The sequence below is a fragment of the Hyalella azteca genome, unplaced genomic scaffold (genome assembly GCF_000764305.2).
Source record: "Hyalella azteca isolate HAZT.00-mixed unplaced genomic scaffold, Hazt_2.0.2 contig4307, whole genome shotgun sequence".
NCBI lineage: Eukaryota > Metazoa > Arthropoda > Malacostraca > Amphipoda > Hyalellidae > Hyalella > Hyalella azteca.
The window spans coordinates 153593-168907 of record NW_025934527.1 but is presented as its reverse complement, the minus strand read 5'-3'; the positions used below and the strand labels follow the sequence as shown (position 1 = coordinate 168907).

At 37.8% G+C, this 15315-nt stretch overlaps 1 protein-coding gene across 1 annotated transcript; it reads left to right on the top strand.

Moving 5' to 3' along the window:
* The first annotated feature begins 1278 nt into the window (after positions 1–1278).
* LOC108680008 (methionine aminopeptidase 2) lies at positions 1279–9423 on the top strand. The gene is made up of 8 exons (XM_018168762.2): positions 1279–1397; positions 4372–4543; positions 4977–5252; positions 5508–5665; positions 5938–6067; positions 6326–6670; positions 7041–7215; positions 7432–9423. Exons 2-8 carry the CDS (start codon positions 4399–4401, stop codon positions 7682–7684), a joined length of 1482 nt encoding a protein of 493 aa, XP_018024251.1. The 5' UTR covers positions 1279–1397; positions 4372–4398; the 3' UTR covers positions 7685–9423.
* The last annotated feature ends 5892 nt before the right edge of the window (positions 9424–15315 follow it).

Genomic DNA, 15315 nt, shown 5'->3' with positions numbered 1-15315 from the left:
CACGGTATCCTCGAATAATTTTTTGCCAAGTGTTAGACGTAATTCTAACTTGTGATCATTGGTGTTGTATAAAGTAAGTTGTTCGGTTCACCATTGTTAGTGTCTAATGTTGAGTGCCTTACGATGAACTTCCCTTTCACTGCCGTGATGCAATAGGTACAAGCATTTGCAATAAATCGTTTCCACATATTACGTTTATTTCTGAGAGTCTTTTTGTTTTTAAATAAGTCACTACTGAATTGTTATGCTAGTAAACTCCATTAAAGACGGAGAGCTGAGACTAATATACTTGAGTTCGGAAATTAAGTTTATTTGTCTTCTTCAATTGAAAGCGTGCGGGTAAGATAAATTTAATTTATTGTTATATGTGTCACAATAATTGAGAATATCACTTTCGTCTGTGAAATGAATTTATATACCAGCTGCGAATGTGTGGGATCAAATACTGAAAATGCTACATGGTGCTGATGATGCTGTCACGTTGAGTGAAAATGAGGAGGAGCTACGAAGTATGCTAAAGTAAATGTTTAGTATATTTATGTTTAGCTACGAAGTATGTTAAACTGAATAACCGAGTCCATAGATTTTAATGTGTACTACTGTTATGAGAAGATACGGGTGATGGTTATGAATGGATCAGCTTAGGATGCGAAGAGAATGCGGTAGCTGGTAGGAAATGGGATTGGGATGACAAATGAGTATTGGTATTTTGGAGTGAAATTGGACCAAAATACGTGCGAAAATAAAAAATCTGAGTCTTCGTACCAGAGGCTGGGTATATTTAGTAGTTGGGCAAGTAACTATGAATTTCGGAGGGAAATAGTGCAGTTCTGGATTATGTATGGAATGGATATGAGTATGATCATATGGAAAGATGGTGAACTGGATAAATTGGAGGCGAGAGCCCCCAGATGGACTGCAGTGGCGGCATTGAGAGATGTAGGATGGAGCAAGTTTAGTAAGAGAAGAATAAAAGCAGCACTGTACGACTGGAAAAAATGGATGGGTTAACATTGGACACTAAAGATTTATCTTTGGAATATGAGCTATTATTTATTATTAAATTATACATTTATACTCAATTTTTGGGTCTTTTGACAATCTAAATTCATCTAGGTAGGTTTTCCTTTTCTGTTGCCCTATGATCCCAATTCCAGCGTAATTTTTTGTATATTTTTTCATGCCGATCTTTGAAGAGGTTTGAAATTATTTACTTTTTCTCATTAAATTTTTTTAATTAGAAACTAAAACCAAGAGGTTCGCTTCATTTTGCGGACCAGTAATTGCGAGCGAAGTTATTTGTGTTGCCATTAGGTCGAGCCCGCGTGTTATACTATTAGGGCGCAAATACCTTCGTCGGCGGTCGGTGGCTCGGTGCGGCGCCATATCTTAACCAAGTAAGTTATAACTGGTTCCGACGCTGTTGTGACTGCCTCCTGGTAATAAAACCTTATAAGCGAATCATGCGAATGTAGTCTGAAGAAGTACTGTACGGTGTAGCAGTGTAGCATTTTGTAATGACTGATGTGATACCCCAACGGCCAACCTAACCTGAAGTCCTGAACCTATCGATGATCGATCCCATTTTCCGCTCAATAAGTGTCGAAATTGTTCATATTGTGCAGTGTTAAGTGTGCATGTCACGATGTCTGCAAATAACTGCAATCATATACAATGTATACCGTAGCATTGTATCTTATGCCGCTTATCACTTTTTTTTACATTAGCATCGTCGCAATTTCAATTGGAACTGTGGAACATCACTGCATCACCTCAGTGTTACTGTGTTAGGCATAGCGCATAGGTTACATAGCCCAAAAGCAAAACAGCCATGAGGTGACTGGTCACAGGTGTCTGGTGAGTGACTGAGTGTTTCAGTGTTCAGTCACTTCAGGCTTCAGCAAGTTCAGTGGCCACAGCGGCACAGCCCACAGGGCTGAGGGCTGTGATGGCTGTCTGAGTCACAGTCTGACTAGTGATTACTGACTGTGAGTGTGACTGAGAGTCTGAGTGCCCAACTCCTGACTGACTGACTCTAGTGTCAAATAAAACAGTAAACATAAAACATTGATGGTTCATTTATCATTATATAAAAATATGTGAAATGGCTAACAGTAAAATTGTAAATCAATATACAAATTTCAAAATAGCTTATCTGTTTTCTTCATCAGCACCTACGTCCAAACTCAATAGCACTTGTAGGTAAATTTACAAATCCTTCTGAAATTGTGCCTTGATTATTTAGTTTAATTTTCTATCAAGGGTAAATGCACCATATTCTGACATTGTGGGTAATTCTGACACTTTTCAACTTTTTCCTTTATATTAAGCTTTGTCTTAGTTCCACCTTCCACACATGTGTAGATGGTATCATGGTTGAAATAGTGACATCATACTATTGCGCGAATTATTCCCGCAAAACACTAGGTCTGGTGGGAAAATGTTAAGATGCGCAGACTCCGCAGAGCAAAACTCCACGTCACCTAGTGAGAACATTGAAACACGAGTGAAAGTTGATAGTTGACCTTGCTCTACCAAATAGTAATAAACTGTTTGTGTAGAAAAAATCTTATGATTTGAGACTTTTAAATAAGTCTATGAGACTATGAATATATTAGGGATCCTTTAAGTATACTTGTAATTGCTGATCTTAAGTGGTAAATGAATTAATAGATGATTAATTTAAGAGATGGTTTTGACACATAAAAACTAATTTCGACACAGCTTGGAAATTGGAATTAGACACACACAGCTCATTCCAAGCTGTGTTGTATAATCATATTCCAACACAGCTCACACAGGGCGTTGGAATTCCAACACAGGGTGTTGGATGTGGCATGCATTGTCTCTCTTTGGATCTCAATATTTTCCCGCTAGATGGCCTTAACCTAGTGGTTTTGCAGTATTTCGACACGCAAATGTATGACGTCACCATTTCAACCATCAATGAACGCATGGAACTAAAACAAAGCTTAATATAAAGGAAAAACTAGAGAAGTGACGGAATTACCTAGTACCTACGACTCCGGCGCGAGATAGCTTATCAGCTGAAGCACTAGTAATCATAGGGTCACTAAACTAACTAACTAGTACCTACGATGTCGGAATATACCACGTTTACCCTATTAAGCTTTGTCTTAGTTCCACCTTCCACACATGTGTAGATGGTATTATGGTTGAAATAGTTACATCATACTATTGCGTGCATTATTCCCGCAAAACACTAGGTCTTGTGGGAAAATGTTAAGATGTGCAGACTCCGCAGAGCAAAACTCCACGTCACCCAGTGAGAACATTGAAACACGAGTGAAAGTTGATAGTTGACCTTGCTCTACCAAATAGTAATAAACTGTTTGTGTAGAAAAAATATTATGATTTGAAACTTTTAATAAGTCTATGAATATATTAGGAATCCTTTAAGTATACTTGTATTTGCTGATCCTAAGTGGTAAATGAATTAATAGATGATTAATTTAAGAGATGGTTTTAGACACATAAAAACTAATTTCGACACAGCTTGGAAATTGGAATTAGACTCACACCGCTCATTCCAAGCTGTGTTGTATAATCATATCCCAAATCCAACACAGCTCACACAGGGCGTTGGAATTCTAACACAGGGTGTTGGAATTACAATTTTTAAGCACTGTCATAATTAGTCTCACAATATGCCACATTTAATCACACATGTTGGAATTCAGCAATTTTGTTGATTTGAATTCTGAAGGCTTTTAAATAAATATGGCAACACTTCGTGATGTTTCATCATTGCTGGCACTGTGTGCTGTTTTGAGAGTGACTTAAACCAATCAGAACTCGAGTTGCACATACGGTGATCTATTTCTAGCCATATTTATCTTGCAATCAAACAAGAGAATAGCTAAGACAGATGCCACTGGTCCACTAGTGAGTAGGTACTGAGTAACAAATTTAATATAATGAAAAGAAGTTTCCAAAATCATTTTAAAGGTAATTTTCTAAAAAAATTGATAGAAATAGTTTTTTTCTATTTTTCTGTAAAAAAAAATCATAAAAATGTGATGCCATATGAAAGAAAGAAATTGGCCAAATTTATAGGCATTTTTGTCTGATTTATGGGTGGCTTCTACCCAATTTTCCAGTTATAGTGAGACGAAAAAGCCTTTGACTGCAGACAGTTTTATATTTTCTATTGGTTGTTCCCAATTTCTTCAGTAAAATATGAGAAAATGTGACGCAATTTTGTCTGCCTTTTTCAACATTCACCTGTGGAAAGATCCTTTATTCTGGATATTTATGTCAAATGTATCTTATTATTATGTTCATTGAATTGTAAGTTGCAAGCCATACCAGTATGAGGTATATATTTAACTAAAGTGTTGTTTTTTACAGGTATCGTTACAATAATAATTTGTCAAAATGTCAGCTGCGGTAGTCACTCCTACGGAAGTAAAAGTAAAAGAAAAGTTTCCTCCTACATTAGAAAAAAACAATGGAATAATCAACAGTGAAGACAGGTCAGCATCTGACAGTAAGAAGAAGAAGAAAAATAAGAAGAAGACTGGTGGGTTGTATATCTCTAGAAATCTGTAGTAGAGTATATGGTAAATTATGTCAATGTGTCTTCCACTCTTCCCTGTCTCTCTTTGAGTCATGCCAATTTACTATGTGTTTATGTGCTCTTTTGAGAATGAGCACACTCAATGTGTTGATGTGCAAAAGTGTGCTCTTTTAAGTAAAGTATTCATAGCAAAAGTATTTTTTATTTAAAATTATGTTAAATTTTAACAATAATATATTGATTTTACATAGAGTCTGGCAAGGAATTTTGTTTAATTTCACAAATGTTGAGTAAATATATATAATGTGCTTTAAATTTGCTCATCAATTGAGTTTTAATGCAAACATTCCTCTTGGAGTTTAGAAATATCATATGTAGTAAAATGTGTCAATGTAATGTTGTTAGTCTAGAAAATAATTTGAACATTCATGCTCAGATGGTGGACAAGGCTCGGTGAATGTTCCTGATGGGGAGAATGACATTGACCAGATCCTGAAGGAGATCAACAGTGTGTCTGTGAGCAAGAAGTCATCTTCTGCCAAGTCTAAGCAGAATGCAGCCAATAAGAGTAAAGACTCAGCACCAGCAAACCCCGTGACTGCAACTGCTGTGGTGGCTGAGGGCCCACCAAAAAAGAAGAAGGCCAACAAGAATGAGAAGCTTGTTCAGACAGATCCTCCCTCTGTTCCTATAGTTGATCTCTTCCCTGCTGGTGTGTTTTTGTTTCTTCTCAATCAAAGCTATTGAACAACAACATTTTTCATCATAATCACATGTAAATTTAGTTACTGGAAACAACCTTGGCGATGGAAAAAGCATGAAAAAATATATATACTTTCCCAAATGTCAACTTTACATTGGCAAAGTCCTTCTATGATAAAATAGAGAAATAAATGTCTAGTTCAAAAGAGGTTAATTTTAAGCAGAAAATGTAACTGAGAATATTACTCTCATATTTTTATCATAGGAAATTTCCCTGTGGGAGAAACCTGCGAATATGTGGACTACAACACAGATGATCGCACAGCAAGCAATCGCATGACCAACCCTGAGAAAAAAGCTCTTGAGATCTCGTATGATGACATGTATCGTGACATCAGGATTGGGGCTGAAGTTCACAGAACTGTAAGTATTTTATCACCTCTTGTCATGCATATTGTGAGGCAAATTGATTTTTTGTGTCGAAACAATTTAGAACTGAAAAATAAATGAGACTTAGCCTTGAGACAATTGAAGAAGGTATTAATCAAGGCACCCTTGTACGGTACTTGTATTATTATGAACTTTAATTCACTTCTGAAGACTTCATCTCTTGCAGAATAAGGTACCAGCTTCTTATTTCTCATTTTTACATTGGAAGTTTGTTCAATTAGTGTTTTTATAAATTTTTTTTGCAGACCAGGCAGTACTTTCAGAAGTGGGTGAAGGCAGGCACGTCTTGCATGGACATCTGTGACACAATCGAGAATATGAACCGCAAACTCATCAAGGAGAATGGCCTCTCTGCTGGTCTTGCCTTCCCCACAGGTTACTCATAAGATTTGCTCTTCTAATTATCAACATGGGCATAAATTCTTTCTGATCTATAGCTCGAAATTGGGCATTACCTCAATAAATCTAGCTTCTTTGTTTGCCAATACCTACTTCTCAGCACACTTTCTTGATAGTGAACTAAAGTGTCGAGTAAGCAACGTTCATATTCAATGAAATGACGAATTCTAAGTCTCTCTTCAATTAGAAATTTTCGTGTCACTAGCCTTGAATATCTTTGATAAAAATGTGCAGGTTGTTCTCTGAACCACTGCGCGGCGCACTACACTCCCAATGCTGGTGACAAGACAGTCGTTGAATACTCGGACGTCTGCAAGATTGACTTTGGTGTGCACGTGAACGGTCGCGTCATTGACTGTGCTTTCACTCTCACCTTCGACAACAAGTACGACAAGTTGGTCGAGGCTGTGCGGGCAGCCACCAACACGGGCATCAAAGAGGCTGGCATTGATGCTAGACTCAATGAAATAGGAGCAGCTATTCAGGAGACCATGGAAAGTTATGAACTCGAACTCGACGGCAAGCTGTATCCCATCAAGCCCATCCGGAACCTCAATGGTCACTCCATTGCTCCTTACCGTTAGTGCTATAATTTTTGTGTTATCATTGAAGTATCGCTTGTTTGTCGCGATTCAAAGAATATTAACAGTACCGTAGATGTTTTGGAATATTTATTCTTGTAGTTTATTATTTTTGGTCATTCACGATGTTGATAGAAGAGAAAATCATTATCAGACAGAATACGTTTTTGTTAATTTTTTAATGTGTTCTAGGTATTTACTTAGTGAAGTGTTTAACATACCTTACGAATTAGCTCAATGTGTTTCCTAGTAGGATTTGATCAGTCAGAAAAATATCTGAAATGTTGGTGAAAGAGTGAGAGCTATTCACAAATATCTGGATAAAAAGTAACTGCATGAATGCTTATAAATAATTTGGTTGCTTACAGAAATCCACGCGGGCAAGACTGTGCCCATCGTGAAAGGCGGAGAGCGGGTGCTCATGGAAGAGAATGAAGTGTACGCCATCGAAACCTTCGGCTCCACGGGCAAGGGCATCGTTAAAGACGACATGGAATGCTCCCACTACATGAAGAACTTCGACGTTGGTCACGTGCCGCTCAGGTTCGTTGTTTTTTCTTGTAACTTTAAACAGGCTTTACTTGACTGCTAAATTCATTAAAGTCTTGGTATGTCGGAACATAAGGTGTAGAGTTTTATTCTTTCCCACTGCAAATTGTAAATTGAGTAGCTGAATAACAAATTGTTTCATTCATTTAAGTCACCAGCTAAAAACAGCTGACCAATTGATGTTAGTTTAACTAATAACGCCACTCACAGGTTGGCGAAGTCAAAGCAGCTGTTGTCCGTGATCAACAAGAACTTCGGCACCCTAGCCTTCTGCCGCCGCTGGGTGGACCGCGTCGGGGAGACCAAGTACCTTCTGGCCCTCAAGGACCTCTGTGACAAGGGTCTTGTGGAGGCCTACCCTCCTCTCTGCGACACCAAGGGCTGCTACACCGCTCAGTTCGAACACACTATTGTGCTGCGTCCCACCTGCAAGGAGGTTGTCACCAGGGGCTCTGATTATTAAAACACTATTTCTTATGAGATCGCGAACGATTTGTCGTAAATTAGGACGACGCTAAACAACCATAGTCACCATCTCATCAATTTCATTCTCAGCCAGGTTGCATTTGACTATTAACCCAATAATACCTTGAGCAACCGGTTGCACACGACTCCTCATTACAAGTTATTCTCATAACTTGCGCTGCGATGTAAAATAATTAATGTAAATTTGAAAGCGATTCTCCGATCTTTTGAAATTGAATGTCTTGAACTTGAACTACGCATGAATGCGGTTGTTGACTTTTACTCTACAAGCTGAACTAAAGCTAAAGTTTAGCGCGGCTAAACTTTTTAGTTACGGTATTATACCTCTGAGTAACTAGCACAGACTTGTTATATGCATAATTTGCTAGCTGGATTTAGTTTGAAATTACCATGTATAAATAAAGGTTAATGTGACCTTACCATGAAATGTAGATGGTAACCTCAATCTTAATCTGACTTCTGTCTCCCTGCATGTATTTATTAAGAGTTTTGAGCTATATGTGTTTCGAAAGAAATTAAATTTATTAACTCGAAGAAGTCGTGTAAGGGTTACAGTTTTCGATGAAAGATAGCACCGTTATCACAAAGTCTCTAACGAGGGTTGACTTTCTTCTTTTATTTCTAACGTGTGAGGCATCAACAGGCTGCTGCTAATCTCTGGACCGATTTGTGCTAATAGAAGTTTGAATAATTGACGCTTTTATTTAGACTTGATCATTTTTTTCGCCTACGCGGCTATTTAATGCGAATAGCATGGAAGAGGATTCAGGTATCTGTAGACAATGTTGATACTACTTTGAACTTATTATTGCCTTACTTGACTTTTCTGATGATATGGCCCTCTGTATTGCTTCACCCTACTAGTTTAGTGCGACTTGATTAAATGAAATTGATTTGTCTCTAACATGGGTTCATGATTGACTTTCACAGCAAGATATACATTAATAAATGGCCATTGTATCGTGTGCATATCACACCTTGCTTTTAAAGCGCTGACGATGTATCCTTGATACCAGTATTTGTATTTTGTGCGAGTTTGTTGTGTTGCCTATTAACCGAGACGAGGGCTACCCAATTCTCTATATTTGTGATTCGTATGATAAAATAAGACGCATAATGAACGCCATCGCATCTGTACAATGTGACAATATTTCGTAAACTATCATCTCAGAAGCAATTGGAAAATCTTCCAATTCTTGCTGTTAGAGCTGGACATTTTAATGCACGTATTCTTATGGATTGTTTGTTGATACGAATTTAGCCCAATCTATTGTGACGTGGGAACTTGGTAAAATTTTTGTCTAATGACACTTGAGTCGCTACGCTGCAGAAACTGTACTAGACTCACTGTTTGTTAATTGAAACTGCCTAACACTGGTCGTATAAAGTTTGATATGCACCATTATCACGTAACCATTTTGAAGTTTGTAGATGTACGAAGATTCGAATTTTTTTTAATCATGTTTTGCAATAGATGATGCTATTGGAGTCCGACTTTATATTACTATTATTAGTACTTGCATATTAGTAGCACTTGGGCGACTGAAATGTCAATGCAGAGCTGCTGCGTTATCAACTGTACAGACTACGACAGAATTTGTGTAACTGCTCAGTAACTCACGAGTTCTAATCATAAAACGTGCTAGAATTGAATAACAAACGCCCTGTCTTCGATCTATGAATTCTCTTTACAATAAAGGCGTGTGCTGCTTCATGGTCACGTCTCTTACTCTCCCTGTCTCCTGCTTACTCATTTAAATGCCTTAAACTTAATTGTTTTCCTCTTTTATCGTGAAAAAAAAAAAAACATAGCAATATCAGTGCCTCATACAAGAGGGGCCTCGACATTGGGAGCCAAATTCAGCTAATGCACTCGGATTAAAAGGATCCGCAATTGATTTGGTTCACTCTTCCCTATCCAGGACGGTCGAGTCGAAAACAAAATTTAAAAATTTAAATGACTGACAGGAATCGTTCATCGCCACCGCATACGAGACTGAGCTGTGCACTAGATCAGTAACGATTAAAACATTTTGTCCAAATCTTGATGCACTTTCTTACCCGCAGCGTGAGTAGAGAGCTGACGTCTTGCATATTAGTAGCACTTGGGCGACTGAAATGTCAATGCAGAGCTGCTGCGTTATCAACTGTACAGACTACGACAGAATTTGTGTAACTGCTCTTTAACTCACGAGTTCTAAGTATAAAACGTGCTAGAATTGAATAATAGACGCTGTCTTCGATCTAGGAATTCTCTTTACAATAAAGGCGTGTGCTGCTTCGTGATCAGGTGTATCACTCTCCCTGTCTCCTGCAGCCCTGCTTAATCATTTAAAATTTTAAATGCTTCAAACTTTAATTTTTTTTCTCTTTTATCTTGAAAAAGCCATAGCAATTTTAGCGCCTTGTACAAGAGTTCCTCGACATTGGGAGCCAAATTCAGCTAATGCACTTGGATTAAAATTAAGGAGTATTATAGGATAGATATTAAGAAGAACATGCAAGGAAAAGCACCCACATATTACATGAAGAACACGTACGATAAATGGCTCCCCAAGTGGCGTCTGCACCAAAGAAACAAGACGGCGGTGGGATCCGCAATTGATTTGGTTCACTCTTCCCTATCCAGGACGGTCGAGTCGAAAACAAAATCAAAAATTGGCTGACAGGAAGGAATCGTTTAACGCATACGCGACTGAGCTGTGCACTAGAAGAAATTTGTCCAAATAATGATGCACTTTTCTTACCTGCAGCGTGAGCAGATTAAAGACACCGCACTGATAAGAGGTGAGGATAACTCACGCAAGGTAGAATTCGCATCGTAAATAAGACAAAGTTTCATTTCTCTGAATGTGCGTTGTGCAGAAATAAAATAAATAAGTTGAATAAGATAAGATTTCTCGCTATTTTCGCTGACACGATAATCCTGATCACATCGTGTGATGGCATCGTGCAACCATCTTTTGAAAAATTTTATTCCGATAGTGGTTATTTGCGACTATGTTAGCCCAAATAAAAAATATTTTTAATTCTGTATGGCTTCGATAGAAGATATTTATGATCTGTAGCCCCAAGTAAAGAAATTTACTACTATTGCCCCGTTAAAAGAAATTTTTTCTTAGCCTCAATTGAGGATTTTTACAACTATAGCTCCGATAATGAAAATTTCCTTTTTTTCCTTGCCTCAATTAAGGATTTTACAACTATAGCTTGCGATTGTATATCTGTTAAAGGATATTAATGATATTTTTACCCCGATAAAGGATATTCCTCGAAAGAGCAGTTGCTTACCTAAAAACTTTACAAAAAATAAACAGGAAAATTGGGGCTTTTTCCGCAGGCCGGTACAGTGATTTCAAAAAAAAAAACCTTGCATGGAACTCGAACGATCAACATTCGGAAGGCACGTCAAGAAAATAAGGCAGTAGGCAACACAAGCGACAAAACTCGCTCGGAGGTTAGGGGTGCGCCTGGTGTTGCACACTGTTCCGTTCTGCCGCAATGTTGATCTATATTAGAATAGAAGTGTCGCCACTGAAGAAATATGCCCATGGGACGAGAATTAGGAATTACTTGGTCGATATCACAAGTTTTATTTCCGCCAATTCTCCAGCAACTTCTGGATTATTATGTGATCAGTGATCAGGAAAATATCATTCGAGAAGAATTTCGGCCGAAATATCTGTGAGATTTGCTGTTAAACTTTTATTATTGAGGGTTACGTGGTGCATATGACAATAACATCCTTCGAACCCGACAAGATTTGGAGTCCGTTTCTAGAATGTGATTAGCGGCGTCCGAACGTTGACAGTGATTTTATTGCTTTTACGTGCAATTTGAGTTTTGTTAATCAGTACACGTAAAAAAATGCACGGAATTGCAGTTTTTTTGCATTAAATCTTTTGCTATTATTGAATATTTTTCATCGATCCCGATATTAATCTTTGGGAATCGATCCTTGGAAATTATCCCGATATTTTACAAGCAAAGTTGCTATTTTCAAACCAGCCAGAAGCTTTCAATTTTTGTTCATTTATCTCTCTCTTTTTTGGATTGGGTGGATTTGATGCGTAGTGTTTTAATAAACATTCTTCGTGCGTCCTTGAGAGATAAGAACAAAGATTCATGCAATATAATATATATCCCCTTTATTAAGTAAATTTTTCTTATATTTTTGTGGCGCAGCTAATATGCATAACAGCCTCCACGGCGGGGCTTCCGCCCCCCGATGGGAGCATAAAAATGGACGACGCTTAGGCGAGCTGGTCGACCTCGAGAGGTCATCGCAGAGGGTCGCGAGAGGTCAACGAGTGCACACAAAATTAATTATATCAAATTTCCGAAAATTGTTCACTATGCCGAAGTAGTTTTTTGGGCTAATATCTTCCTACATGTTGTTAAGTTACTATTAACTTGACATTGTTCTTGGAATAAAGATGGCCTGACCTAATGATCTGGTCTGGTTAATTTCGGTGTTTTTGCATCAAGTTCCAGCCCATGCGCAACATTCACCGTTACTAAAGCAAAAATATTTTACTATAATTTTGCTGTAAATTTAGATAACTTTTTTCTTTAATCTATAATCAGATAATATTCACCTTAAATTGCTTTCAGCTTGAGGTGTTTGAGCTTAATAATAAATACCTGATAGTTGCGTACAACGAATCCTTTCTTCAAGTGATATCCACGCCATGCGATGATATTGTTTTTATACTGAGATTATGTATTGATTTTATTAAGATTTCCCGAGAAACATTTATTTTTAATTACCAATCTCTAATTGGTTGAGGATGGAAGATCAGCTCAAGTCTACAGTAGTAAAGTGAATGTAGCTTTAAAATTTGCCAGAATTTATAGCAAATATTATACACCATCACCGAACTTACACGTTAGAAATGCATCAAATTTCCAGTAAAATTGTTCGTCCACTTGCGCCATCTTTTTTAATAAAAACAGGCCATCAAATAAGCATAGACATTACAATGCTTTTCAAATTTATTCAGTCAAATTTACAAATTTATTCAGTCTATTACTGCACAACACCTCCCCCTCAAACGGAGGGGAAGGGGTTCTCATCAGGCCCCCACTGGGGTATATAAGACGCGCCAGGGCGCGGCGAGGGCAATCAGCCTCCGACGCCCGAGGGAAGACGTGAGCGAGAGACAGCATCTTGCACGGCAAGCCTTTGTTATCTATAATTTTAAAAATATTTATTTTTCATTATAATCTTTATATTGTATATCAAGTATCGTATTTTTTTATCATAAACGTGTTATAAAAATTTTTAAATTTGTACTGGGAAGTCGAAATTATCATTTTAAGATATTAACAAATTCGAGTTTTATTTCTGAACGTTATTTAACGTTTGAATTAGAACACATTTTTCAGACGTTTTCTGTTTAGTCATTTCATGATTTTCGATACATTTGAATATTGTTACCGACACATTATATACATATTTCATTGGTTATTTTTCAATCAATTTTCCTCTTTTCAGTCAATATACCTCTTTTCCATCAATATTTCTTCATTAATCTATACCTTTAGGAGGTGACATCATGCAGCACGACGCCCTACACCAGCCTGCTAAGGGCGCTCTGTTCCTGCCCCTGCTGCTGCTACTCCTACAGGAAGGTCTTGTCACAAGCGACGAGTGTCACCTCACTCCAGTCATCCATATTCTGTCCTATCCTGGCTGCATCTCTAAACCCATTCCTTCCTTCGCCTGTCAGGGACGATGCTCTTCTTACGTACAGGCAAGGAATATCAAAGGTCTGATCAACAATTGAATTTTATTTATAATGTTTGAAAAAAAATCATTTTTCTAGCACAAGGCCTAAGTTTCAAGCCAAGCAATGCCAAGTTCTCGAGTTTCACATTGAGCAGAGTGTGGCTACGCAGCATTAGTTGTCCTGACACTAAGCATCCACCTTTAGCCTTTTAGGTGTGGCAGAACAGCATTAATTGTTCCCACAATAAGCTCATCGTATTGACAAGTGTCGGGCAGCAAGGTGTGGCACAGCAGCATTAATTGTTCTCACAATAAGCTCATCGTATTGACAAGTGTCGGGCAGCAAGGTGTGGCAGAACAGCATTAATTGTTCCCACAATAAGCTCATCGTATTGACAAGTGTCGGGCAGCAAGGTGTGGCAGAACAGCATTAATTGTTCCCACAATAAGCTCATCGTATTGACAAGTGTCGGGCAGCAAGGTGTGGCAGAACAGCATTAATTGTTCCCACAATAAGCTCATCGTATTGACANGAAACATTCCCTTCTTGAAGTAAACTCCAGCACTACTCCCTCGGAAACATTCCCTTCTTGAAGTAAACTCCAGCGCTACTCCCTCGGAAACATTCCCTTCTTGAAGTAAACTCCAGCACTACTCCCTCGGGAACATTCCCTTCTTGAAGTATACTCCAGCACTACTCCCTCGGAAACATTCCCTTCTTGAAGTAAACTCCAGCACTACTCCCTCGGAAACATTCCCTTCTTGAAGTAAACTCCATCACTACTTCCCCGGAAACATTTCCTTCTTGAAGTAAACTCCATCACTACTCCCTCGGAAACATTCCCTTCTAGAAGTAAACTCCAGCGCTACTCCCTCGGAAACATTCCCTTCTTGAAGTAAACTCCAGCACTACTCCCTCGGAAACATTCCCTTCTTGAAGTAAACTAAACTCCAGCACTACTCCCTCGGAAACATTTCCTTCTTGAATTAAACTCCAGCGCAGGATCGCAGTCAATATACCAAGCTGGAAAATTTGGATGAGGTTAGTAGTGTTTCACTGCGCAAGCCATCGAAATGAAAACGAAATTACTTTATAAACAAAATTTTCTCTGAGAATTGTCATAAAAAATCGCAGGTATCATTTACTTAGTAATTTATTACAAGCCGCCACCATCCAAAAAAAAATAATATTAAAAAGTTACGAGGAACTATTACTGCAAAAAATTGCTGGAAGCCATATTTTTAATGTTAAAAAAGAGCATACAAATGAAAATTGATCTTGTCCTGTAATATTGAAATATGGCTGCGACATCAACTCAAATGTCACAAATCAAAATCCTGGAGCCACAAATCTAGAAAATAATTTTTCATTTTTTTAATTAATATTTTTCGGCTTTATATGGATGTAATATCTAAATATCTTTATTCATTTCGCCTTCCAAATTGCTAACAAACGTTACTCTACGTTCTGCATTGAATTTACTTATTTAACAAAGCACGCTATGCTTCAGCTTTTTCAGCATTCTCATTACTTACTTTTACTTCCCTAACAATTTTCAATATGATTTTTTAGATTATGTCGAGTTTTCTTCAAAATTGTGTGCCTTAGTAACGGTCATCAGTTCTACATTCGGCACTTCGTTGCTCCCTATTTTTTATCTCGGTTATATTTGATCACATTAGCACGTTTGTTATGCTTTTCCCAACGTTTGACTGCATAAATTTGTTCTAACACGAAATAATATTCGCCAGAAACTTTTTCAGAAATATGAAACACTCGACAATTATTTAAATTTAATGCCTGTCGGGTAATAATATATACCTAATTATAGCAAAGTTTATCAGTGGACGAATATTGTCTTCAATTGTTATGTACG

Excerpts from the sequence above, each read along its gene's own strand:
- LOC108680008 (XM_018168762.2), top strand. The coding sequence starts at position 4,399 with ATGTCAGCTGCGGTAGTCACTCCTACGGAAGTAAAAGTAAAAGAAAAG. Across the intron at positions 5,253-5,507 it reads AGTTGATCTCTTCCCTGCTG|GAAATTTCCCTGTGGGAGAA; the intron begins GTGTGTTTTTGT and ends TTTTTATCATAG. Across the intron at positions 6,068-6,325 it reads TGGTCTTGCCTTCCCCACAG|GTTGTTCTCTGAACCACTGC; the intron begins GTTACTCATAAG and ends AAAAATGTGCAG.